The sequence below is a fragment of the Stigmatopora nigra genome, chromosome 21 (genome assembly GCF_051989575.1).
Source record: "Stigmatopora nigra isolate UIUO_SnigA chromosome 21, RoL_Snig_1.1, whole genome shotgun sequence".
Taxonomy (NCBI): Eukaryota; Metazoa; Chordata; class Actinopteri; order Syngnathiformes; family Syngnathidae; genus Stigmatopora; species Stigmatopora nigra.
The window spans coordinates 4,389,731-4,415,950 of NC_135528.1; the positions used below are offsets into that span (position 1 = coordinate 4,389,731).

The 26,220-nt window shown below is 42.0% G+C and overlaps 4 protein-coding genes across 6 annotated transcripts; 3 read left to right on the forward strand and 1 right to left on the reverse strand.

The window, feature by feature from the left end:
• Positions 1-109: 109 nt before the first annotated feature.
• Positions 110-2,635, forward strand: LOC144214636 (zona pellucida sperm-binding protein 4-like). Its single transcript, XM_077743194.1, has 11 exons — positions 110-534; positions 600-700; positions 766-940; positions 1,008-1,130; positions 1,213-1,382; positions 1,464-1,561; positions 1,637-1,785; positions 1,858-2,032; positions 2,148-2,283; positions 2,361-2,435; positions 2,512-2,635. The coding sequence occupies exons 1-11, from the start codon at positions 165-167 to the stop codon at positions 2,518-2,520; spliced, it is 1,581 nt and encodes a 526-aa protein (XP_077599320.1). The 5' UTR covers positions 110-164; the 3' UTR covers positions 2,521-2,635.
• A 322-nt stretch (positions 2,636-2,957) lies between these two features.
• Positions 2,958-6,902, forward strand: cndp2 (carnosine dipeptidase 2). Of its 2 annotated transcripts, none has more exons than XM_077743197.1 (12): positions 2,958-3,111; positions 3,754-3,886; positions 3,996-4,139; positions 4,207-4,369; positions 4,891-4,979; positions 5,133-5,333; positions 5,395-5,479; positions 5,559-5,719; positions 5,785-5,949; positions 6,323-6,464; positions 6,530-6,677; positions 6,740-6,902. In XM_077743197.1, exons 2-12 carry the CDS (start codon positions 3,827-3,829, stop codon positions 6,804-6,806), a joined length of 1,425 nt encoding a protein of 474 aa, XP_077599323.1. In that variant the 5' UTR covers positions 2,958-3,111; positions 3,754-3,826; the 3' UTR covers positions 6,807-6,902. The 2 variants fall into 2 exon arrangements, with proteins under 2 accessions (XP_077599323.1, XP_077599324.1); XM_077743198.1 differs by having other exon boundaries at positions 3,093-3,111; positions 3,757-3,886.
• A 147-nt stretch (positions 6,903-7,049) lies between these two features.
• On the forward strand, positions 7,050-14,781 carry recql4 (RecQ helicase-like 4). 2 transcript variants are annotated; one of them, XM_077743191.1, is made up of 26 exons: positions 7,050-7,483; positions 7,561-7,594; positions 7,673-7,779; positions 7,910-8,056; positions 8,126-8,256; positions 8,440-9,106; positions 9,418-9,500; positions 9,565-9,664; positions 9,728-9,893; positions 9,972-10,220; positions 10,277-10,369; positions 10,572-10,708; positions 10,786-10,869; positions 11,177-11,368; positions 11,447-11,629; positions 11,695-11,893; positions 12,184-12,377; positions 12,493-12,576; positions 12,988-13,125; positions 13,191-13,440; positions 13,525-13,654; positions 13,721-13,887; positions 13,949-14,126; positions 14,194-14,344; positions 14,430-14,538; positions 14,600-14,781. In XM_077743191.1, the coding sequence occupies exons 1-26, from the start codon at positions 7,400-7,402 to the stop codon at positions 14,719-14,721; spliced, it is 4,179 nt and encodes a 1,392-aa protein (XP_077599317.1). In that variant the 5' UTR covers positions 7,050-7,399; the 3' UTR covers positions 14,722-14,781. The 2 variants fall into 2 exon arrangements, with proteins under 2 accessions (XP_077599317.1, XP_077599318.1); XM_077743192.1 differs by having other exon boundaries at positions 13,194-13,440.
• Positions 14,782-16,535: 1,754 nt separating this feature from the next.
• slc39a4 (solute carrier family 39 member 4) lies at positions 16,536-24,630 on the reverse strand. The gene is made up of 11 exons (XM_077743637.1): positions 24,183-24,630; positions 21,172-21,489; positions 20,801-20,996; positions 20,606-20,721; positions 20,364-20,535; positions 20,125-20,297; positions 19,838-20,053; positions 19,601-19,761; positions 19,313-19,473; positions 19,054-19,241; positions 16,536-16,949 (listed from the first exon to the last, which is right to left on the reverse strand). The coding sequence occupies exons 1-11, from the start codon at positions 24,402-24,404 to the stop codon at positions 16,821-16,823; spliced, it is 2,052 nt and encodes a 683-aa protein (XP_077599763.1). The 5' UTR covers positions 24,405-24,630; the 3' UTR covers positions 16,536-16,820.
• Positions 24,631-26,220: the final 1,590 nt, after the last annotated feature.

The window sequence follows — 26,220 nt, forward strand, 5'->3', positions numbered from 1 at the left end:
AAATTCCCCTCCCATGTTACCTGGCTGGATTTAAGTCCCGCCTACTTTTTAATTGGCTGGGAATTGACCAACCAGAAGCGACCAGGTGTTTGCAATTAAGCGTCACCTGTGTGGATTTCAAAGGCTCTGCCATATCGAGGTTGGGTTTTTGTTTTGTGGTCCACATGGCTTGCCTTTGGCTGCTAGTGGTCCTGAATTTTGCTCTTCTGGTTTCTGGGCATCGGCGGAAAAATGACCAAACACGTTTTGAAGTTATGCTACCTGAAATCACGACGTTTGGCGAGGAAGATGCTGATAGCAATGGATATAACAAAGAGGCAGAAGATTTTCCTGATCCTCAGGCAATGGAAACATCGGACCCCGATTCTGGACAGGGGATTGAGCTGACAACCCGAGGCCAGTCTGGTGAAGTCTCTCTGAGTAGCTGGACCAGCACCATCGACCCAGATCAAGGTGGACTGCAATTATTGTGTGATGAGGAACGTTTTAGGATCATTCTCCCGCTTGGTCAGCTCAGTGACGTCAAAGTTATGGGTAAGTGTTTGATCCATCATTTATGGCTAAACACATTCAAATGTGTTCTAATATTTTCTTCTTAGGCTCTCCAAATCTGCAAGCTACCTCCCAATGTGGTCTTAAAGTGAACCGCCTTCGGAACACCTTGACTGTACCGTTCACCGGATGTAACGAGGAGGACGATGTAAGCCCTCTGTTTTGTCACTGTGCCGCAAAACTAAACGCAAATAATGACAAAAGTTCTTCTAGATGGACAGTTACAGCCTGCAGCTGATGTACAAAGGCGAGTTGGACGAGGCCCGAGTCACCAGATTGACGTGCCGTCGGGATGGGGAGTCCGCACCTGGCGCAATGCCTCGGTCCGGCGCCCGGGCGTCCAAGTGCCGCACGCCGCCGCCACCACAACCGCCACCGAAGGCACTTGGTGAGTTAAAGATTTTGAAAAATCTCTTGGATCGAGAGGCAATCATTGTTGTCTTGTTGCATTTCAGATTGTGCTGTTGACCCCCGAGAGCAGATTCAATGTGGTGATAATGGCATTTTGCCACATGAATGTAAAATGCAAGGATGCTGCGTGAATCCTACGTCTTACCAATGCTTCTACCCAATGGATGGTGAAAGCTTTTTTTTTATCCTTTATTGCATGGTGTCGCATTTGCACAGTTTCAATTCCTATACTTCAAATTGCCATCCCAGAATGCACGGTGGATCGTCATTTTGTTTTCATCATCCGCTCCACATACGCATCCGTGACTTTGGATCCCGCCGAACTGGTGATTCCCGGAACAGACTGCAAACCCATCGTTCTGACTCCGGACTTTGCCATTTTTAAGTTCAAAGTCACTGAATGTGGCACGCACACTTATGTAAGTTGCCTCGTACAGGCTCAAATTACAAAATACGGCACGTTTTTTGCCGTCTGACAAAAGGTCACCATTAATTTTCAGGATATAGGCTTCACCAGGATCTACTTGGCCGAAGTTCAGACTCTCATTCGAGCTCTCAACCTCAAATACGGCATCATCACAAGAACGGATCCATTAAGGTTGTCATTATTACGTGATATTGACCTACCATGTATTTGTTACTTCATTCCTAAGAATGCATTTTTCCTTTTCAGGTTCTCAGTGGAGTGTCGCTACAGTTTGGCTGCTAACGACCATCAACCGTTTGCCAGCGTGGGTTACATGGTGAAGATCCCCAGTCGCGACTTGCCGTCGTCCATCCCTGCAGTCGGTTTATATGGCGTGGAATTGAGAATTGCAACAGGTAAATGTTTACCTCATACTGATGTACTGGAAAAGAAACCATTGGATTTGCCTTTCTCGCCTTTTTAAACAGATAAGACCTTCTCTACTTTCCTGCCGTCTGTCCCTACGCTGCGCTACATTCTGGGCAAACCGGTGTATTTGGAACTCAGACTGCTGTCGCCCAAACCCAATGCAACCCTTCTGGTCAAGTACTGTCTAGCTTACCCTCGCTCCGCTAAGAATGCCTTGGTGTTGGTTTATGAAGGGTAAGTTGTCATTTTTCTTTCATGTCAGCAACCCAATTTAGTTTTGGTTGACACTCACTGAATATGCAGTTGAAGGCTTGACAATATGTCTCGAAAAATTGTGTTCATTTTGAAGGTGTGCCAACCCGAATGACCCAAGCGTATCCATCCTGCAAATGGCTGACTTGCCTCAAAATCGCCATCAGAGGCATTTTGTGGTCAAGGCGTTTCAGTTTATGGATGTTAAGACTAAACTTTACCTCAATGAACAGGTGAGATTTGTAGTACTTTGGGATTTGTATGGATAAAAATGCTTGTGGCTAACTTTCTGTAAATGTTGCCCATGCAGATCCACTTCATGTGCTCTTCAGAGGTTTGCAGGTCAGATGAAAAGATTTGTGAGGAGCGCTGCTTTGATGGAAAAGTGGGTTTTTTACATCTGGCATATTGCTGCCAAAATCTTATTTCTATAAACTTTTTAATCATCTTTGTCCTTGCAGGTACAGTGAACTGCTGCCTGGAAATATTAATGGAAAAGTTTTATTGGATATTCAAAGACAATGTATAAAAAAAACTCGATTTGGTAATATTTCACATCTAGCTCTATTAAAATTATTCATAAGACTTGTATCTGTTTTAATACAATTTTGGGTAAAGATATATTCATTTATCAATGTTGCTACCGCAGGTCTTTATATTTTGAAATAATTTTACTCATAATCCATGGGAAACATAATCAGTGGTTATCACAGATAGGGACATTATATAATTGATTTATTCATCCCCTAAGTAGTCCAAACAAACTCTAAAACCCACAATCCTTTGCGCCACCAGACGTAGGAGAAACATTCCCATTGATAGACTTTATGGTCCTATTGTGAAATGAACTCTTATTAAATCACCTTTTACTTCGTAGCTAGTTTTTGCTTAAAAATACAAAGTTTCAAGCCCAATTTAATACTGCACGTTTGTCTTACGGTGAAGCCGATATCGAAACCCGGAAGCATTTTTACTCTGGTGTCACGTGATACGCATTTTAAAACAATTTGCAAAGTCATCATTGAAAACATCCTTTCGTTTTCATCTATTGCGATAAACAGGTTAGTTTTTTCCCTTGGTATTTCTTAATATAGCACTGGTGTTAATTGTCAATCAGACAACTATTTAATCGCTCACAGCTTGTTTTGTTTGGTGCAAATGCAACGAGTAAATACAGCACCAATTACCCTAAAATTGCATCTATTAATATTGTACAAACTTCTAAAGCACGAGGCTTCTTAATGTTGACGCAAGACAAGTCACGTATTGCACCATTCATCAGCAAAGCAATACCATAATGCTTGCCTCTATGGTTCTCATACTTTTTCATTTCCCGATTACATTATGAATCAAGTTAATGTAATCTAATGTTAAATAGGGGGCTCTCCAAGTACCACAATCGTGACGCATTAAAATATAAAGCGCAACATTTTTTTTAACTCTAAAGAAGATAGGATGTTTTCCCAAAGTTGTTTTTTTTTCTCCAAGAATAAAGACCACCACAGTAAAACATTGGTAAAAACAATAAGTATCAAACAATCTCCATTCAACTATACTCCAAATATTAAAGATATTGTAGGAATACAAATGAATTGTGAACTTTAAATATGTACTATATAAATAACTTTAGACCAGCAACTAAACACAGTGTTGTCAGCAAATAGGTGGAGTTAAGTATAAGTAACCCTCCCATCCCCTTTAAGAAGCGGTGCTGGTCTGGAGTACTTCTTACACCATTTTAACCAACGGTATCAGCAACGTACCACCCCAGACAAAATGGCCCATCTCCCTACTCTATTCAAGTATGTGGATGAACATCAGGACCTTTATGTGGAGGTAAGATGTATTTAATTGCTTATGGTTAATATGATGAACAATCCAATATTTTGAGGACTTTTCAAACTAGCTCAGCTTGACTTATTTCCGTCCATTTTTTTTTGAACAGCGCTTGGCGAAATGGGTGGCTGTCCAGAGCGTTTCGGCTTGGCCGCATAAGCGCGATGAGATCAAGAAAATGATGGAAATGGGTGCCAAAGAAATTGATCGTCTGGGCGGCACGGTGGAGATGGTGGATGTTGGCATGCAGATGGTGCGTAGGTTGGAATGTGGTTTTTCTGGATCCAATTTTAACAGCCTGTGGTTTCTGGTTGACACAGCTTCCAGGTGGGGACGAAATCCCTCTGCCCCCCATAATCCTGGGGCGACTGGGCTCGGACCCGGGCAAGAAAACGGTCTGCATCTACGGCCACCTTGACGTTCAGCCCGCCAATATTGACGATGGCTGGGACACGGAACCGTTCACTCTGGTGGAGGTTGATGGTGAGAGACGCTTTCACTTTCAGTATGATTCCTTTTTCTGTTTTGTTTTGACTGATGACACATTCCAGAAGGCATAATTCCACCACACTGGTTTTGTCACTTTTTGGGGACACAAAATTTCTGTCCTGCAATTTTTATCAGCCGATGCTGTCCCTCCCGACTCCCATTTCCAAAGTCCTTTTCCAAGTCATCACGTGTTATCTCAGTCGACTCAGCCATTATCTTGTTTTGTATTAATTATTGTTCAAGCATGGACATTAAATCCCCTTTTCAAACCTCTGCATATAATTAATTCATTGGCTTATCCTCCTAGTGGTCTTCTCATTGCCAATGGGAGTGAATTTGATTCAATATTAACTTTCATTTGACTTCTATTATACTATATACATGATTGTGTATATAAGCCCCAATCAGCTGACAGAAAGCAGCACGCCCATTTCACTTTCCTGTCTCTTTCGTTCTCACTACTCATCTTATTTTTCTTAACAAAAACACTGCCTTTGCCCTCTTTTTTTTTCCAGGAAAGCTCTACGGACGAGGCTCCACTGACGACAAAGGTCCAGTGTTGGCTTGGTTTAACATCATAGAAGCCTACCAGAAGATCCAGCAGGTAAAATTCCATCACAAATTGTCACATGTCTTACCTGGTGATCATTTCAGAAAGGCAATCGTTCAAAGGTCTCTATGCAAATTGGCTTCTCTTTTCAGTCCCTTTTAATCATTAAACACGCTCATCTCAGCTGCTTTCTCACTTCCATGACAGGAGCTTCCCATCAACATCAAGTTCTGCTTTGAGGGGATGGAGGAATCTGGATCGGAGGGTCTGGACGAGCTGGTCTTCTCGCGGAAGGACAGCTTCTTCAAGGATGTGGACTATGTGTGCATTTCGGACAACTACTGGTTGGGAAAGACCAAACCTTGCATCACTTATGGCCTGAGAGGAATCTGCTACTTCTTCATCGAGGTGAACATAACAAACGTTTGACTGTCTGAGCAGAACAATAATACGGACGATACTTTTCAAGGTGGATGGCTGTGAGAAGGACCTGCATTCTGGTGTTTTCGGCGGCTCTGTTCACGAGGCCATGACGGACCTCATTACGCTCATGGGCGAGTTTGTTTGCATATCCAGTCGCGTAACCGGAGTAGCACGTTTCTCTGTTTTCTACAATTTTGCATCCTTCAACAGGCTCGCTGGTGGACAAGAAGGGGAATATCTTAATTCCCGGGATTTGCGATGATGTGGCCCCAGTGACTGATGATGAAAGGCAACTTTATGATAAGATTGAATTTGACTTGGAGGAGTACCGCACAGATGTCGGCGTGAAACAGCTACTGCACAACACCAAGGTAAGCCGAGAGATGCCGCATTTCAGGAAAAATTAGGTCACGAAGTTTTTCTTTTCCTCCTGCAGGAGCAAATCCTAATGCACCGATGGAGATACCCTTCACTTTCTCTGCATGGCATCGAGGGAGCTTTCTCCGAGGCGGGCGCAAAGACGGTCATCCCACGCAAAGTCAATGGCAAATTCTCCATCCGCCTGGTGCCAGATATGGACCCCAGAGTTGTGGAGAAGAAGGTACGAACCCATATAGTTCAAGAACTAATAAAGTAGAATATAGTCATTGGAATTCAACCCAAAATGGCCACAAGTAATTTTTTATTTATTTAGTTTGAATTTTTACTCCATCCGGCAATCATTTGACCTTTAAAACAATTCTTGGTCTGTCTGTCTTTGCTAGCCATCATATGATTGTGGTTTGGCTGGACCTAGAAACAGAAGTAGTTAATACACATTTAGGAAGTAGATTCCTCTGAGTGTTAGAAATGGGTAAAAAAAAAAGTAAGAAAATGCACATGCAGGGAAATTTTTGCACTTGAAGGCATTTGCTGACCTACTCATGAAGATAAAAACTGAGCATTACATGTTTTCTTTTTAATTTTTTTTTTAGGTGATTGACTATCTGAACCAGAAATTTGCCCAACTGGAGAGTCCAAATAAGTTGAAAGTGCACATGGGCCACGGGGCCAAAGCCTGGGTGTCTGATTTCAACCATCCTCACTACATGGCGGGACGCAAAGCCATGAAAACAGGTATGTAAAATGTCTTTTTGACTCTGTGCTCTCATATTAAATCATTTGTGTCTGTTGCTTAACAGTCTTTGGCGTGGAACCGGACCTGACGCGCGAGGGCGGTAGCATCCCCGTCACGTTGACCTTCCAGGAAGCGACAGGGCGCAATGTGATGCTGCTTCCCGTTGGCTCCTCAGATGACGGCGCACACTCCCAGAATGAGAAACTCAACAGGTGCCAAACTCGTTTGTTGTCATGTTGTCAATGATGTTCTTCATTTTATTTTTATTTTTCAGATCTAACTACATTCAAGGGATCAAAATGCTTGGTGCATATTTCCACGAGGTATCTCTGCTGGAGTAGAGATAACAATGCTCCAAATCCATGGAATGCCGTTTATCATGATGTTGAATAAAGCTTTTCCCTGGCGCTCAATAATAAAATATTTGTTACTTTCGATTGATGATTAATCTTTTAAAAAAATCAATTTAGAAAAAAAACTTCACGGACATCTTCTGGCATTGTAATGTTTTACATAATTTTATTCTGATACATAAAGTGCGGCATAAACATCTTTAGAAGAAAACTAAACGAATTAATCTTATTTATTGTTAAAATACACCAGTTCTTATCGAAAAGAAGATTGCCCCTTTAAAAAAGAAGGCGGGGCATATTTGCAGGCCGGCTGACGACACATGAAGGTTGCCTGATACCGGTAACAACGGGTATTTTGAAACTACTAGGGAAAATATTTTAACTTGGCAACCTAAGCTGACAGTTTCCGGCGCGGGAAATGTTACCGGAACACGGAAGAGTTTTTCTAGCTAGTCACATGGCTTCTCACTTCGAATTACCGCTTCACTTTTACCCCCTTAAATAAGGATTATTATACATCTAAGCAATGTTTCACTTTGGATCACATCTGAAGTCAATGTGATGGGTCACTTTGTTTTATTATGGATCGCTACAATGAGGTGAAACTACTATTGAAAAGTTGGGAGCAAAACTTTGTCAGGGAGCACAAGAGGAAACCTGCAAAGGTAACAATAATATGTCATATTTCTTACCATTTTCCGTTTCGGCTCCACTTATGACAATATTCAAATAAAATGTTCAGGAGGACGTTGATGACGCTCCAGAAGAGACTAAGAGTAAGTGCATATATTAAGTACCGTGTCTGTTCTAAGCTTAGATTAGTTGTAGTAACCATGTTTGTGATTATTTTTTAGATTTGTATAAAGAATATCGCAGTTTGAAACTAACCAAAGAGAACGACAATAATAATGTTGCAACCACAAATAACACTGAAGAGCCTGGTGGATCTGCATCTCAAAAGGTAATAATAACAATGGGTTGAAGTAGTGGAGAAACTGTGTTGGTTAATGGAGTTTAATGGGTGTTTAGTTTTATAACACATTTAATGCACCATTTGCTGTACATCACCATGAGCACTTGATTCTGTTTAGGACTGCTGGGGTTCGCACCTGAATCGCAGCGCTCTACCAGCATCCTCGCCCCGGCCGCTGACCTCTCAGGACAGAGATGCTCTGAATGCCTCGGCGCAAAACTATGGCCTCAAACTCAAGACCAACTTGGTGTCATTGTCTAAAAATGTAAGTCACATTTACAGCTGAGCATTTTTTCTCGAACGCTTTGTTCATGTACACTTGTTGTCATTCCAGAATAAACCATTTTCTTTGAAAAAAACTGGACGTGTACCTCTAAACTCTTTAAAAAGAGATGACCAATGTGTTCCCAAGAATAACGTTGTCACATCATCCCATGAAGCACAACCCAGAATTGTTTCATCAGGGTGAGTAACTACTGTTGAGCCCAAAGCCAGATTTTAAGCATATAGACCAAGGCTGGGCAAGCTCGTGTTGGTTACTTTCCCTGGCCACACAAAATGAAGCAGCGGACCAGATTTGGCCCCCGGGCCGCCACTTTCATACAGTGATATAAACTTTTTTTTTTTATTATTATTTTTTTTACACAGGTCGGTGAAGCCAAAACTGGGCACCAGTAAGATTGATCCACCTGAACCTGATGAACCTCTTGAGCAATTTCCGTCCATTTCCGAACCTCCCAAAGATACTCTTAGTCCTATTACGACTTGCATGCCTCCTGTTGCCATCGATGTGAAAAAAGACTCACATTTTTCATGTGGAGGATTAGCCACTACAAATCTAGGAGGACCTCAAGTCACCTCCACATTGGGAAGGCCTTCTCTTGCTAGCCATCTGAGTGGCCTGGACAGAAAGTGGCTGGAGAGATGTCAGGTTTTCGGCGAGCTCGGAGCCGAAGAGAAGCCTGCAGGGGGCAACCAGGAGGGAAGTCAGACAAATGGGAAAACCGTGGACGAGAAAGACTCCAAAACGGACATTCCCGTGAATTCTGCACCTCCAGAATATATCGATGAAGCAGCACTGCTGCCAGAGTCGGACGAGAGCCTTCCAAAGAAAAAGCGGAAGAAAAGGGAGAGAGAGGCAGAAGAAATACCGGAAGGAGGTGCACGGAAAAGGCGGAGGAAGAAGAACATGGAGGACAAGGTAGTGAAAGACGAGAAGGCTCAGGAAGGAGAAGGGAAGAAAAAGACACGTAGGAAAAAGGCAAAAGAGGACTCCCTATTAGAGGACAACAAAGCAGTCAAGGCACCAAACAAGGTAAACAAACATTAGAAAAACTCCATTAATGGGCAAAAATCTAAATACTGTATTTTTATGGAATATAAGTTGCACCTGAGTATAAGTCGCAATGGCTAACAAAATATATAAATGGCATTGGAGTATAAATTAAACAACAGTACAGTGATGAAATAACAGTCAAAATATGCACTTCTTAATGTATCATCTTCAGTATTTTGGCTAATTATAGCCAGAAAATACAAAAGCTGTAAAAGGTATATAAAGTGAAACTTTAAAAAATAGTGTGATTTTATAGTCCGTAAAATACGGTAACTATTTAAACTCTTCAGGTTCCTCAAGAAAACTTACTTGGAGAGGTGGAAGAAGACTTCAATGCAAAAAAATCTTATCGTGCACGACCAGTTGGAGCAAGGTAAGCCTTATAAACCTAATTCTTCTAAGCAATTTTATGCAAAAGATTTTGTCTCTATTTTTAGAGGCTCCAAAGCTGCAGAAGGCAATTTTGTGAAGATCAATCTCAAGAAAAAATCTCACGTCAAAGGATACGCCTTGAGAGGGATGGCCCTACGAAAACAAGTAATGCACACAAACAAAAAAATGAAAATATGATGCTGTATTGAAACGTTTGTTTTCCCCCAGTTGTCCATGCAGAAGTTCCAGCTGAAAGGCGAACGATTCGGTGGAGGCGGTGGATTTTCCGGAAGAGGACGGCGCGGTGGTTTCCGTGGCGGTTATAACCGGCAGGGAGACACCTGCTTCAAATGCGGCGGGACGGGACACTGGGCCGTCCACTGCAAGGGACCAGGTAGCCACATGCTAACTAACCTCATTATAAAAAATAATAGTAATAATAATTGTTTGTCATTACTTCTTCATCAATTAGTAGCGGCACCCTCCGCCATCCAGCAGCCAATTGAAGAGGCGGAGGAGGAGGAGCCTTTCCAGTTGCCCACTCTGGAAGAGGTCGCCCGAGCTACAGGGACACTCCAAGATTGTGGCGTCCAAGACGACCGAGAAACAGAGGACAAAGACCAAGCTCTTCTCAACGTGATCCGTCCCGACTACGAACGGCCGGCGCCCCCGTCGCCCGTCGAGCCGCTTTACGGCCTCACCGATGATGGCAAAATTCAAGGTAAATATAGTCGATTTATTGTGGTAAACATGAAAAATCAAATATTTTGTATCCAGCCACCCCAGAAGCCGTTTTTGCCGCTCTTCGAGAACTCGGCTACAACTCGTTCAGGGCCGGACAGGAGGAAGCCATCATGAGGATCCTTGCAGGTACATAAAGACCATTTTCACATAAAGACCGCAAGGTGGAAAATACAGTACCATATTGGGCCGAATATAAGACGACCCCTTCTTTTTCAAAATTCAAGTTTGAAAAAACACTAATTCAAAGTGCAATCACATTGGCAAATGACTGGCCTCTAAACCAATCAGACTCCACGTGAATTTTTGGATGATTCTTGTTTTTGCGCAGGTCTCTCTACTTTGGTGGTATTGTCAACTGGGATGGGAAAGTCCCTCTGCTACCAGCTACCGGCTTACTTGTACGCCAAGCGCTCCAATTGTATCACTTTGGTCATTTCGCCTCTCGTCTCGCTCATGGATGATCAGGTGAGTGCCCTCCAGAGGGGAAATTGTAATAATGGTTGTGTAGCGATGACTGAAAAAGCCATGTTTTGTATTGGCAGCTTTTTGGTGTGTCGGCCAAACTAAAAGCAGCCTGCATCCACTCCAACATGACCATGAAACAGCGGGAAATCGTCATCCAGAAGGTAAAACGATATATACAGTATTCCCTCGAGTATCGCGGTTAATGTAGACCAGACATGACTGTGATAATAGAATACAAGTAGGGTTACACTGCTATTATAACTATTTTTTTTCTTCAGTGCTGAGTCTTAGTAGCAAGAGTGGCTTTCGCTTACGAGTTTCAGCATGGATTTTCACATTTTTATGAACTTTAAGGACATTTTCAAAATAATTAATAGCGCAAAAAATGCGTGAGTGAAGACGCAATAATCGAGGGATTACTGTACTGTTTTAAAATCAATAAATTCATTCCTTGGAGTGTTTTCTTAGGTGAAAGCGGGTCAGGTGTGCATATTGCTGCTCTCTCCCGAAGCCCTGGTTGGGGGCGGGGCTAGCTCGGGTCCGGGTTGTCTTCCTTCCGCACAAGAGCTTCCCCCCGTGGCCTTCGCGTGCATCGACGAAGCCCATTGCCTTTCCGAATGGTCGCATAATTTCCGGCCGTGCTATCTCCGGCTTTGCAAGGTCAGTGGCTTTCCAAATGGATTTTTGGATGTCCGTCATATGTTCATTCACCGACCGATCTTCTATCCTTTTTTGTAGGTTTTACGAGAGCGCTTGGGAGTGCGATGTTTATTGGGACTGACTGCCACGGCCACGTTGTCCACGGCTCTGGACATCGCCCACCACTTGGACATCCACGACCCGGCCGGCATCGCGGTTCGATCCGCCGCCGTTCCAGCAAACTTGCAACTGTCCGTCTCCATGGATGAGAAGAAAGATCAGGTGCGACCCATCGGGATTTCTCTCCTTTTGGGTTACGATTTCTAACTTTTTTTCCATCCCTGAAGGCTCTGGTTTCCCTGTTGAAAGGCGAGCGCTTCGGCTGTCTCGACTCGGTCATCGTTTACTGCACCAGGAGAGAGGAGACCAACCGTGTGGCCGCGTTACTCAGAACCTGCCTGCAGGGAGTGCTGTTGAAGGAAAATAAACATCTTGGCGACACTCCAACGGAAATCAACCCAGTCGGGCTCAAGAAAAAAGAAATCGGTGAGGGTATTTTTTTGTATTTATTTCTTTTTAAAATGTATTTGTGCATGGGAGGATCTAGTTAAAAATATTTGTTATATTTATCTGTTATTTAAAATACAAGCCGTTTTAAAGTGTAAAACCATTTTGTTGATAAAACATCAGATTTTTTTCCAAATATCTTTATAAAAAGTGCCGATATTTTGACCCAGATTGATTAATTGCGACATATGGCAGATGTCAAATTCACATGGAGACACTTAGAGAAAAAAAAAGTAGCTCCACCCACTAATCATCTTTTCTATTTACAGCAAGAAAGAAGATTCGTAAACCTCTAAAGTGGCAAGCCGAATCGTACCACGCCGGACTCTCGGCGTCGGAACGCCGCCGGGTGCAGAACAACTTTATGTGCGGCGAGTTACGCATGGTGGTGGCCACTGTGGCGTTCGGCATGGGCCTGGACAAGTCTGATGTCCGGGGTATCATTCACTACAACATGCCCAAGGTCAGCAATCGGGAGACCTTTTCACATCCACCACTTGGTTGGATTTTCTTTACGTTCCCTGTCCTGAGTTTTGTCCTTTTTAGTTAACGTTTGCTTTTCCCCTTTTTCTTTTAAGAGCTTTGAGAGTTACGTTCAAGAAATCGGCCGAGCGGGGAGAGATGGAGCTCCGGCTCACTGTCACCTCTTCCTTGATCCTGAGGTAAGTTGACAAAAATATCTATATATTGTATAGCAACAATTTATTATTAATATCCATTCATTTAACTGGTAACTATTTGCATACATTAACATAATAGTAGGATTAGTTAGCAAAGACTAGGGCTTATTTTCCTTTAAAAAAACAGCCATAAATATTAAGGATGTTTTTTTTATCTTAAAAAAAACAGCTATATATATATATTAAAAGACCATGTATAGTAAGGCTATTATTTGTATAAAAATACTATTTATCTTCATGTAGTATTAATTTACTTCAAAAATGACTACACTCAGTAATACATTAAAAATGAACCTGTATAAAAAGATTTAAAGCATGACATAAAACAGTACATGAATGTCCAAGATTTTAGTGATTTTAATTCTTTTTTTGTGGTATGTCTTGGATGTGTAGGGTATGGATCTTCCTGAATTGCGGCGACACATCTATTCCGACACGGTGGACTACTACACGGTCAAGCGTCTGGTCCAGAAAGCCTTCCCTCCGTGTAAATGCAAACAAATCCGGCAGAAACAACAACAACTCATCCAGGTAAAAGCCTTCCCTCGACGCAAGGTGCGCTGCCATCGCCCAGTCTAATGCCTTTCATGTCCAAGGAGGATATCAGTGACGGCGAGCTGTTGGAGATGTTGGACCAGGAGGACGGGGGTGACGCATCCGCCAAGCAAGAGACGCCACACCCCACAGTCGAGTTCCAAAAAGTGGACGACGATTCCTACGGGAAGAAAGTGGACGAGCAGAAGGACGGAAGCTCGTCCGATTGGCTCTCGGAGCGAGTGTGCCATACTCACGAGAGAGCCGTCCCCATCCAGGAGACGGTGGAGGCCTTGGACATCACGGAAGAAGGTGAGATGCTAAATAAGAAAAGTGCCTTTTTTTTATATTAATTTCTAAACGGCTCAAAACAGGTTTTGTGTCTTTTATTTACAGGTATCGAGACACTGCTGTGCTACCTGGAGCTCCACCCTCAGCGTTTGGTGGAGCTCCTCCCCCCCACAATGTCCACGTGCAAAATCAGCTGCTACCAAGGACCCCGAGAACTGCGAAAGATCACCAAAATGTAAGTTAAGTTCCTCCAGGAGTAGACTAAATCCTTAAAAGCCCTAATGCCCTTACGCCCCACCAGCTGTCCTCCCGTCGCCGTGGTGCTGGCCCGTCGACGCGCGGCCGGGTTGCCCGTGGAGTCGTGTGACGGCGTGGAGTTTGACGTGGTGGAGGTGGCCGACACGATGGGTTGGCAGCTGCCCTTGGTCAAGCGGGGACTCCGACAGCTTCGCTGGATTACTGACGGAGGTGAGCTCGCCGACTGTCCATGCCGATGGTAGATGTCCCATCTGGTCTGCTCGTGTACTAGCTGGCGGGCACAGCGGTATCATGGTGGAGTTTTCTTCGCTGTCCTTCTACTTCCGTTCCTACGGCGACCTGAACGACGAGGAGCTGGACACGGTGTGCCGCTTCCTACACGGGCGAGTGCAGGATCGCGAGGCGTCGCAGTTGTACCAGCTCGCCGCTTGCTTCCGGGCTTTCCAAAGGTAAGCTTTGTCCAATTGTTTGACCGGAGTGGTGAATATCATGTTTGGATTTGATTGCGGTTCTCAGCGTGGCCTTCAAACGGGTGTCATGCTGCGTGGATGACTTGGACGGCGCTCGCAGTCTTCGACTAAAGGGGCTCCTGGCTGAGTACTTTGACAGGAGGCGAGAAGGGGGGCTTCACTTGGAAAAGCCGGATGACAGCCTGGACCGGTGCAAGGTGAGGACGATGGATACGTTTGGCAGATTTTGTCATGTTCTGCTAAAGTACTCAAGACATTAAACTATATTTTGTTAATTTGTAGTTACTGGACTGGGAGAACCAAATCCGAGCAGACATCAGGAGCTTCCTGTCAAACAGAAGTGACGAAAAGTTCTCGGGAAGAGCTGTGGCTCGAATTTTCCATGGCATTGGTGAGTTATTCTTACAAAAAACGTCTATGGCAATGTATCCTAATCTTCTTTGCCCTCCTAGGAAGTCCATGTTTTCCTGCCCAAACGTACGGCCGAGATAGACGCTACTGGCGGAAGTACATCCAGTTTGACTTCAACCAGCTCATCAAAATGGCCACTCAGGAAATCATTCGATTTAAGTAGAGCACATTGTTTAAGGTACTTTTAAAATGAAATTAAAGATATATATTTTTTTAATCTGGACTAGTTTTGATCTTTGTCCCACATCCGACAAGTTGTTACCTCACAGCTATGGTAGGGAACAGTACTCGGATGATTGGTCACCCGGAGGATTGGTCGCCCATGGCGACCAATCATCTGACGACCAATCAACCAGGGCGACCAATCACCTGGGGCGACCAATCATTCCGGGCGACCAATCATTCCGGGCGACCAATCCTTCTGGCGACCAATCTCCTGGGCGACCAATCTCCCGGGCGACCAATCTCCCGGGCGACCAATCATTTGGGTGACCAATCATTTTGGGTGGCCAATCATTCGGGCGTCCAATCATCCGGGCGACCAATCATTTGGGCGACCAATCACCTGGGGTGACCAATCATCTGGGGGTGACCAATCATTCGGGCGACCTATCCTCTGGGGCGACCAATCATTTGGGGCGACCAATCATCTGGGGGGCGACCAATCGTTGAGGGCGACCAATCCCCTGGGCGACCAATCATCCTGGCGACCAATCCTTTTGGGCGACCAATCATTTTGGCGACCAATCGTTTTGGGCGACCAATCGTTTTGGGGCGACCAATCATTTTGGCGACCAATCGTCTGGGTGACCAATCATTTGGGTGACCAATCATCTGGAGTGACCAATCATTTGGGTGACCAATCATCTGGAGTGACCAATCATTTGGGCGACCAATCCCCCTGGGCGACCAATCATTTTTGGGCGACCAATCATCTGGGGGCGACCAATCGTTGAGGGCGACCAATCCCCTGGGCGACCAATCGTTTGGGTGACCAATCATTTTGGCGACCAATCGTTTGGGTGACCAATCATCTGTGGTGACCAATCCTCTGGGGGCGACCAATCGTCTATGGCGACCAATCGTCTATGGCGACCAATCATCTAAGGCGACCAATCAACTGTGGCGACCAATCCATAGGTGGCCAATCACCTGGGGTGACCAATCATCTGGGGGTGACCAATCATTTTGGGCGACCAATCGTCTGGGGGCGACCAATCGTTGAGGGCGACCAATCCTTCTGGCGACCAATCCTTCTGGCGACCAATCATTTGGGTGACCAATCATTTTGGCGACCAATCGTTTGGGTGACCAATCGTTTGGGTGACCAATCATTTTGGCGACCAATCGTTTGGGTGACCAATCCTCTGGGGGCGACCAATCATCTGGGGGCGACCAATCGTCTATGGCGACCAATCATCTATGGCGACCAATCAACTGGGGCGACCAATCCATAGGTGACCAATCATCCTGGGTGACCAATCATCTGGGGGCGACCAATCCCTAGGTGACCAATCATCCGGGGTGACCAATCATCTGGGGCGACCAATCATCTGGGGCGACCAAACGTCCGGGGAGGTGAAGTACTCACTTACAGTGCCAAAGGTAGTTGGAACTATTCCCACAACAACCTTAAATTTAATGTTCATTTTCATAAGTATCGTTAAACATACACCAAAAAACGAAATGATTTAACATATCTCTCGTTCTATCTTGCTACATGGTGCCTTTTGGTGTGAGTCAGAAAGATAATAAAGATACAGACTCAAGTGAAATATATTCAGACGCAGACACGGCTGAATTTTTGGAGCTTATGGGCTCACCGTGTTCACAAATACTACGTGCAGTTTACGTTATTACCGTATATGTGATGAGTTGGCACTGGACTCTGTCCCTAATGAAACGTGTAGATTAGATCTTGATGATAAAGAACATCGGCCGTGCCCATTTTGTCCATGAACCTATGTCAAAACAAAGTTGTGTAGCCAACATATTTATTAAACATACAAACATTGACGGTTGACATATACAGTAACCCGTTTTTAGGAAAAATGAGTTGTGTCACTAAAAGAAGAAAAACAATTACATTTGTGCATCATTACATAACGCTTAAATATCAAGTGAACATTTAACGATCAAATAAAAGTGAATATGATTTTAGCACGTAGCGATTAAGTTACTGAGTTGGTGGAGAGTCGGCATATTCGTGCGTGCCGTCAGAGTCTCGAGAATTATTTTTTACCCGTGAAAGGCTTGTGTCATCTACAGGGTGATGTTCTCTTCGTAGACGGACAGTAGGAGGAGAATGGACCAGCCACTCAGCAGGCCCACGTTCTGGAGAGCAAACGTCAGCCACGGCCTCTTGGACCTGGTGTGCGTCATGGTGGGTAGCTGAGACAAAACAAAAAAAAATCAGAAATAAGTCTTACTTTACATGGTCATTTTTTAAAGAAAAATGCATTACTATACTATGTCATTTGTTTAAGCCTTACTATACTATGTCGTTTTTTTAACCCTTACTATACTATGTCGTTTTTTAAGCTTTACTATACTATGTTGTTTTTAAGTCTAACTACACTATGTTGTATTCTAAGAAAAAAAAAGCCTTACTATACTAATAGTTGTAACAGACAAAACAATAAATACTACTGCTTACTTTTAGGATACTGTGGACAAGTGAATAAGTCATTTGCCTCCCACATCTGTGGACCTAGGTACAAATCCTTTGTAATCTAACCTTACTTTTCCCACTCGAAGGTACCATAAAGTACTAAGTATGAGCTGGGAGTAGGAAGAGACAAAAAAACAAATACTTCTGACTAAACTTGAAGAGTGGTGGCCCAGTGGATAAGTCATCAGGTTCCCACTTCTTTGGTCTTGGGTTCAAATCCAAGTGTTTGCAAAGATTTTCCCACTATTATTCAGGTAAATGAAAGATATGAATACAAGTACTACTATTGCTTTCTTTCACAGGGTGGTGGCCCAGTGGATAAGTCACCAGTCTGCCACCTCTCAGGTCCTGGGTTCGAAACCCAGTGCCTGCAAAGATTTTCCCACAATTGTTGAGGTAAAAGAATAAGTACAATTGTCAAGTGTTTAAGTGTATAAGTATTCAGTGGTGGATGAAACATTTAGTCAAAAAATGACTAAGTGTTTAACCCCATTTCCTTGGATAAAACTATAAGTACTACTGCTTTGTCCCACAGGTTGGTGGCCCAGTGGCTAAGTCATCAGTCTACCATCGGTGTGGTCCTGGGTTCAATTCCCAATGCCGGCAAAGATTTTCCAAATATTCAGAGAAAAGAATAAGTTAAAATGCCTAAGTGTTTAAGTGTATAAGTATTCAGTGGTGGATGAAGCATTTTATCCAAAAAAATGACTAAGTGTTTAACCCCATTTCCTTGGATAAAACGTTTCAACACCTATGTATAAGTGGGGCACGAGTTGGTGTAGTGGGTTGCACACTCGCCTTTGCACCGAGAGAACGTGAGTTCGCTTCCCGGTGTCGGCGGTTCACTGACCAAGCAAGCGGTCGAGGGTCGGCCGAAGGCCGACCCGAGAACGCCTTTCGCACAGACAGGTCCATCAACTGTCTTCCGAACTGCCGAAGGCAGTTCGGAATATAACCTTTTGCTGAAAAGTATGACTAAGTGTTTAATATAAATTTAAAAGTTTTTTCTTTTTTTTTTCCCTTCTTATTCCATTGACCATTTTTTCTTTCCAAGTATTTTCAGCCAAACGACGGCAGCGGGAATCGAACCCAGGTCTCCCAGACGGGAGTCCTGTGATCTAACCTCTGCACCAACCAAGTGACTACACTTTTCTTTGTAATCATTTGAGTGTCTTGAGAAGAAGTCCACAGAAACAACTAAGTGAAAAAGTGTCTCGACCGGGAATCGAACCCAGGTCTCCCAGACGGGAGTCCAGTAAACTAACCTCTGCGCCAATCAAGTGACTACACTTTTCTTTGTAATCATTTGATTTTCTTGATTGCAAGAACACAGAAACAATTAAGTGAAAAAGTGTCACGACCGGGAATCGAACCCAGGTCTCCCAGACAGGAGTCCAGTGATCTAACCTCTGCGCCACCAAGTGATTACACTTTCCTTTGTCATCATTTGAAGCTCTTGACTACAAATACACAGAAACAACAAAGTGAAAATGTGTCCCAACCGGGATTTGAACTCAGGCCACCCAGACGAGAAACAGGTGAGTTAACCTATACGCCATCAAGTGATTACACTTTTTTTCTTCACCGTTTCAAGGTCTTGACTACAAGTACACAGAAACAATTAAGGGAAAATGATTCCCAACCGGGATTCGAACCCAGGCTGCCCACATGGGAGACAGGTGAGTTAACCTCTGCACCACAATGTCTACTCAAGCAAGGATGCATAATATAGAAAATGCATGAACATGATCATTTTTTGAGAGAGTCTTACTATACATGGTTATTTTCTTTTGAACAAATAAGAGCCTTTAATTTATCACTCACCATGTCCGCCAAGCCAACGTAAAGGAAAAGTCCCGCGGTGACGGCGGCAATCCACTGCATGGCGGCTACATCGGTGGCCAAGCTCAAGGCGATGTAGAGCCCCACGAAAGAGGTCGCGGCGCTTCCCACGTTCAAGAGCAGCGCCCGGCGTACCGGCAAGCCGCTATGGAGCAGGATGGCAAAATCGCCTGGCGTAGTTGAAGAAAAAAAAAATGGTCAGACGGAATGGCTTAAGGTTTTGAACCTTGTCCTCCCTCACCTAGCTCGTGAGGCAGTTCGTGGCAGAGCACGGCCAGCGACGTGGCCAGGCCAGACTTCCACGAAAGGGAGAAAGCGGCGCCCATGGCCAAACCGTCGGCAAAGTTGTGGATGGCGTCGCCCAAAGTCACCATGTAAGGTAACAGCCTTTGTTCTGTGCACGCAATTTTCACTCGGGGTTGGTCATGGGATGTTGAAGATGTGGACTAACCGATCTTACCTCGCTTTGCCTTTACTTGAAATTCTTCCTCACTGACCTGGAAAAAATATTAATCCCAATCAGTCCCAGCTATTTTGTGTCATCCAAAATGAAAGATGGACTTCAAAAGATGTTCTTACCAGATCTGCTGTGGAAATGGATTGCAGTTTCTCTGTCCTTTTCTGTTGCGCCTCCTGTTGGTACATCTCCAAAACTCGACCGTGGTCGCAGCGATGAACGTCGGCCTCGTCCTTCCGGGAACATTTAAGAAGCCATTTCAAAAGGGAAACCATTTCAAAAAAGGCGGACAAATAATATTTGTCTTACGCTGTGCCCATGATGTTGGTGCGTGATGATTTCAAAGATGGTCTCCATCAAGTAGAAGTAGTAAATCCCAGCTAAGACCACCAGCATTTTCCCCATGTGGTCCCCCAACGGAGACGACCCGTGGTGGTCGTGCCTCATCCCGCCGGCGGCATCGCCACCGGCTTCGCCACCGGCTTCGCCACCGGCTTCGTGCGAGTGCACGTGCAGACCCAAGAACTGTAAGGGGTGGCATCAAGACTTGATTCTGATCCAAACTGCGACTCCCGGTTGTCGTTCTGGGGTCTCACCATGGGCAGAAGATGCAGCAAGGCATCCCCGGTGAGCGAACCCACGGCCAAGCTGATGCAGAACTGGATGCACAGCTGGAAGAGCGCCGTACACGAGGTGCACAAGAGCAGCGTGACGCCAAACATGGACGCCAGTGTGACCACCACGTTAGCCAGGGTGGCGTACAAGTACCCTGAAAGGCAACGTCTCAAGTTCGGCACAGGTAACGGCACGCCGGTCGTTCGCCGTTAGTGCTTACGCTCCGTCTTGCTGAGGTTGTCGGCTTTGGGAGGGTGCGGAGCCCCGCAGGCCCCACTGAGGATCTGCTGGATGAGCGCCGGGCTGAGGCGGGCCGCATCTGAGCGTCCGAGGACGGGGGAGGTCACTCCGGGGAAGTGGATCTGAACCAGTTCCCGTGCAGAAAAACAGTACTAGGAGAAACGGGAATGATGGGTCAGATCATTTTCACACGGCTCCTCCCCGCTGCGACGGTGTGCTCACCTGTTCCCAGGTGTCGTTGACTCCCGCCCGTCGACGGTGATGCTCGTGTCCGTCTTCCCCGTGGCTCACCCCCGAGCCGGGCCCGACGTTCAAAGTGGTCATCAGGGCTTCCAGATCTGTGTGTACCAAAAGTGTTCAAGTTTAAATTTGCTTAATTTGGGTTGGGTGGTCATTTTTTTAAATTTATTTTTTAACCTGCAATGGTGAAATTCTCGGAACCCAGTCGCTGCATGAGGTGGTCCAAGAAGAAGCTCTCTTCGGGGAGCGTACGGAAACATTGGCCTCGCAGGGTGTGGTACAGGACCCGGCCCAAAACAGCGCCGGCCACCCAAGTCTGTTCCTCCGACGTGGCGCCGACCTCGGACATGATGTCGCTTGCCGTGACGCAGTTCTGGTTGTAGAAAAAAAGGATTTTATGAAGTCAAATCAAATCCTTAAATGGCACAAAACATTGAAAAAAATCCAGAACAAATTGCGATTGTGAACAACCGCTCGCCAACATTTGACCTTTTCATTCCAAAGTCAGTTGATAAATAACCACCAACGGCCTTTTTTTGCCAACTGACCTCCACATTTGTTGACTCATAATGCTGGAGAATTCCTCCCAGGACGGCATCCAATCCACTCAAGTCCAACTGCCAGCGTTCGCTAGTATTGCACAGCCCGTTGTCTCCATGGCGATGTCGTTGGGGATTCCCGCTTTGGAGTCCATCCAGGAAGCGTTCCACCTCTTCCCCCCACGTGCCCCTGGCGGCCGCCTCGCACGCCGCCTCGGGAGAGGTCAAGTAGAGGACGCAGCCGGCGGCCAAGGCGACGATGGCCGAAGCGTCGACGCCATCTTTGCCGATGTGGGTCAGCTGGTGGACGGCGTTTGCGAGGTTGCACTGTGGGAAAAAATATTAATAATTAATATAAAATATATATATATATATATATATATATATATATATATATATATATATATATATATATATATATATATATATATATATATATATATATATATATATATATATATATATATATATATATATATATATATATATATATATATATATATATATATATATATATATATATATATATATATATATATATATATATATATATATATATATATATATATATATATATATATATATATATATATATATATATATATATATATATATATATATATATATATATATATATATATATATATATATATATATATATATATATATATATATATATATATATATATATATATATATATATATATATATATATATATATATATATATATATATATATATATATATATATATATATATATATATATATATATATATATATATATATATATATATATATATATATATATATATATATATATATATATATATATATATATATATATATATATATATATATATATATATATATATATATATATATATATATATATATATATATATATATATATATATATATATATATATATATATATATATATATATATATATATATATATATATATATATATATATATATATATATATATATATATATATATATATATATATATATATATATATATATATGTATGTGTATATATATATATATATATATGTATATATATATATATATATATATATATATATATATGTATGTGTATATATATATATATATATATATATGTATGTGTATATATATATATATATATATATATGTATGTGTATATATATATATATATATATATATATGTATGTGTATATATATATATATATATATATATATATATATATATATATATATATATATATATATATATATATATATATATATATATATATATATATATATATATATATATATATATATATATATATATATATATATATATATATATATATATATATATATATATATATATATATATGTATATATATATATGCATGTGTATATGTGTGTGTATATATGTATGTGTATATATGTATGTGTATGTGTGTGTATATGTATGTGTATATGTATGTGTATATGTATGTGTATATGTATGTGTATATGTATGTGTATATGTATGTGTATATGTATGTGTATATGTATGTGTATATGTATGTGTATATGTATGTGTATATGTATGTGTATGTGTATGTGTATATGTATATGTATATGTATGTGTATATGTATGTGTATATGTATGTGTATATGTATGTGTATATGTATGTGTATATGTATGTGTATATGTATGTGTATATATATAAAAACACAAATCAAAATCAGTCTCGCAGGGGGTGCCGTAGCCAATCCCAGCTGGCCACACCCTAACACACTATTGGCCAAACACACATGTTATTAGAAAGTGTGAGGAAACCTAAGCACCCAGAAAAAACCCACAAAGGCACGCCCAATAAGAATATGCAAAGTCCACCGAGTGGGCACCCACTTGGCATCGAACCCTGGACCCCAGATCCGTGAGGCCGATGCGTTAACCACTGGTTCTGCCCAAGAATGATCTTATCTTATCTTATCTTACGATAGACACAAACAATAGGCTTGCATTCTGAGTGCTGATTTGATATCTTTTTGGCTCAGTTGACGTCAGCCTTTTTAGGGGTTGGCGGCCTTTTTATTTTTCATTTGCGGGTGTCCAAGTCGTGATCTCTTCTATTTGGGTCAACTGGCACAATTGTTCACGCACTTTCCTTTTTGATGAGGTGTTGCTGACATGCAATAAGTTCAAGGACCGTGCGCTGATAACAAGGCGACGCTGCATTTTTGCTCACTGATGTATCACCCCTTAAAGCCCGAACCTGTAAATAATTGACAGCAAATTCTAATTCTGCCAAATCTCCACCTAAAAAAAAAATTTCACAAAGTGTCTCATACATTGTTTTATGTATTTTTTTAGAGGGGGAAAAGGGTTATATCAAATATAAATGGCCATTTAACACATGATCATCGCAAAGCTATAAAAGGTAGTCCAAGGGCCACAATTGTCTGACATCCATTTTTTTAAAGATATTAGTTTTTTCTACATAACATATTTTATTCCCATTGAAATAAAAAGTGTAACTCTAAAACTGGGTAAAAAGTAAAAAATTTATTATTTTATGCGAAAAAAAATAGTTTTAACAAAGACTTGGCCTCCTGTGTTTTGTGGAAAATTAATGTCATTCCAAATCAAAACATACGCAAAAAAAAATCTTATTTATATTATCATCAACTATTTAATTTAAAATAGACATTAAAGTATATCCCATTGAATCAGTGAAATATCTCTCAACTTGATCTATTTAAAAATAGAATATAACAAATAATAAAGTATTTTCTTTACAAATCTTTTTTTGGCAAATTAGATGAAATACTTTTTAACCATAAATAATTTTTTAAATCATCTATTTTATTCATTGACGCTAGTGTAACCCTGACATCCAATTTTAACTGGTGTCAATGTCCAAATAAAATTTATATTTGTAAAAAAAGAAAAATCGAAGCATTTCAAATGAGTCATCAGGCTTTTTTGTAGCTCCTACCTGCACAGGTAAATGAAACCAAACCCAAATCTAAACCCAAGCAAGTACTCAAGGCTTACTTTTCCACACGACACACGTCCGGCGCAGTGCACACGGCTCTCCAGCGTATTAAAGAGCGTGACGAGCGTTTCCCGACTCAGATAAGAAGATTCCGCCCGGCTGGCCTGCAGCACCCCCGACACCGCCGCGAACGCCTCTTCTACGGCGGCGGCGGAGGGACAAGCCGTCGCTACCGCCGCCAAAGCCGAGAGAAAGAAAAGCAAAGTGGCGTAAAAGTTCATTTTGGCCGTCGGCGAACGTCTCCTGCTCAATTGCAAATTTGAGGTGGACAGTCACTGCCGGTGGCCTAGTTTTTATTGAAGGATTGCCTGGATTGCGATTGGCTGACGGCTCTTGTGCCGTCCTTCCTCTTCCTACCTGAGATTTGCAACGCGACCTCTAACCTGAAAAACTCAATTTAAAACGTAGTAGTTACTGCTTTTCTATTTATTTTGTTTTCTTAGCTAAAATGTAAGTCCTGAAACTATTTTGCAGCTAAACAAAGAATATTTTGTTATTATTAAAAAAAAACATTATTCCTTGAGAGCCATAGTCAGAATTTAAAAGTAAAAATACATGAAAATGTGAGCATGTATTATTCATTACACCACTTTGAAAGTAAAAAAAAAAAAAGGCTAAACTCTTTGGAGAACATTATTTCACTGTTGCTGATCAATGAGTGTCAATGCTAGATTGCATGCAGAAGACTCCAATGAAGAAAGAATATGATTTAAAAAGGCGCTTCAGCCATATACACCCATCAAAAGAGCTACATATGGCTCTAGAGCCATAGGTTCCCCAAACATGCTCTAACTGGTCACATGACAAGGCAAGAAATACCTAAAAAGTCCCAATTGTGGACTATTATTTTATATGATTATCACTGGGTGTATATTTACTTTTTTTGCAGCATTTCCAGGTTGTTTGTTGAGTTAATTTCAAGCTACAATACATTTATGTGATCATCAAGTGACTACATTGTATCAAATTGTTTTTTCCCCAGTATTGTTGCATGAAAATACATAAATTAAAAAAGGCATAAAGGAGATGGGTGTACTTACACTGAGATAATGCAGATCAGGGGTCTTGAGGGGTCTCTATCCAGTTTGTTTTCCATGTTTTTCCCCACCAAAAACGTGAATCAAATGAACAAGCTGAATTTCCTGGGCAGATTGCTAATTAGGAGGATTTGACCCAGGTGTAGTGGAGGAGGGTGATTATGGAAAAACGGAGCAGAATACAATCCCTTGAGGATCGGAGTTGGAGACCAATGTCCTGCAATTGGATCAGGAGTCACTTACCTAGTGGCCATAGTTAGCTGGGATAGGCTCCAGCACCCCCTTTGACCCTTGTGAGGGTAAGCAGGTCTAAACAGGTCTAAGCCCTGTGGGTCAAAAATGGAACAAATGAAGAACATTTGGGAATGACAAAAAATACATCACATTCATTGTTGGTTTGTTTGAGACCTTTTTTTCTTTTTTTAATGCTTCCATAGTGTTCAGCATCAATGCAGACATCGGAAGGCTCAAGCATAAGTTCATAAATGTATATACTATTACATATATATACATACACGGTATACACACACGCATATATATATATAAATGTAGTCTTTATATATAGAAAAAAACACTACCAAAAATAATCATCTTTTTTCATAGCAGCAAAAAAAGAGGAAACTAAAAAGAAAATCTATTTACAGTACAACTTTTTCAGATGACAAGGCATTTTACAACTAGCTTTCCCGTTCTTTGAAGTACTTTCATTTATCATGGATTTCTATGTATGTGTAGTCATATGCATGTGTATATGTATACATGTATGTATATGTATAATACATGTATGTATATGTATGTGTATATGTATATGTATACATGTATGTATATGTATGTGTATATGTATATGTATACATGTATGTATATGTATGTGTATATGTATATGTATACATGTATGTATATGTATGTGTATATGTATACATGCATGTATATGTATGTGTATATGTATACATGCATGTATATGTATGTATATGTATGTATGTATATGTATGTATATGTATGT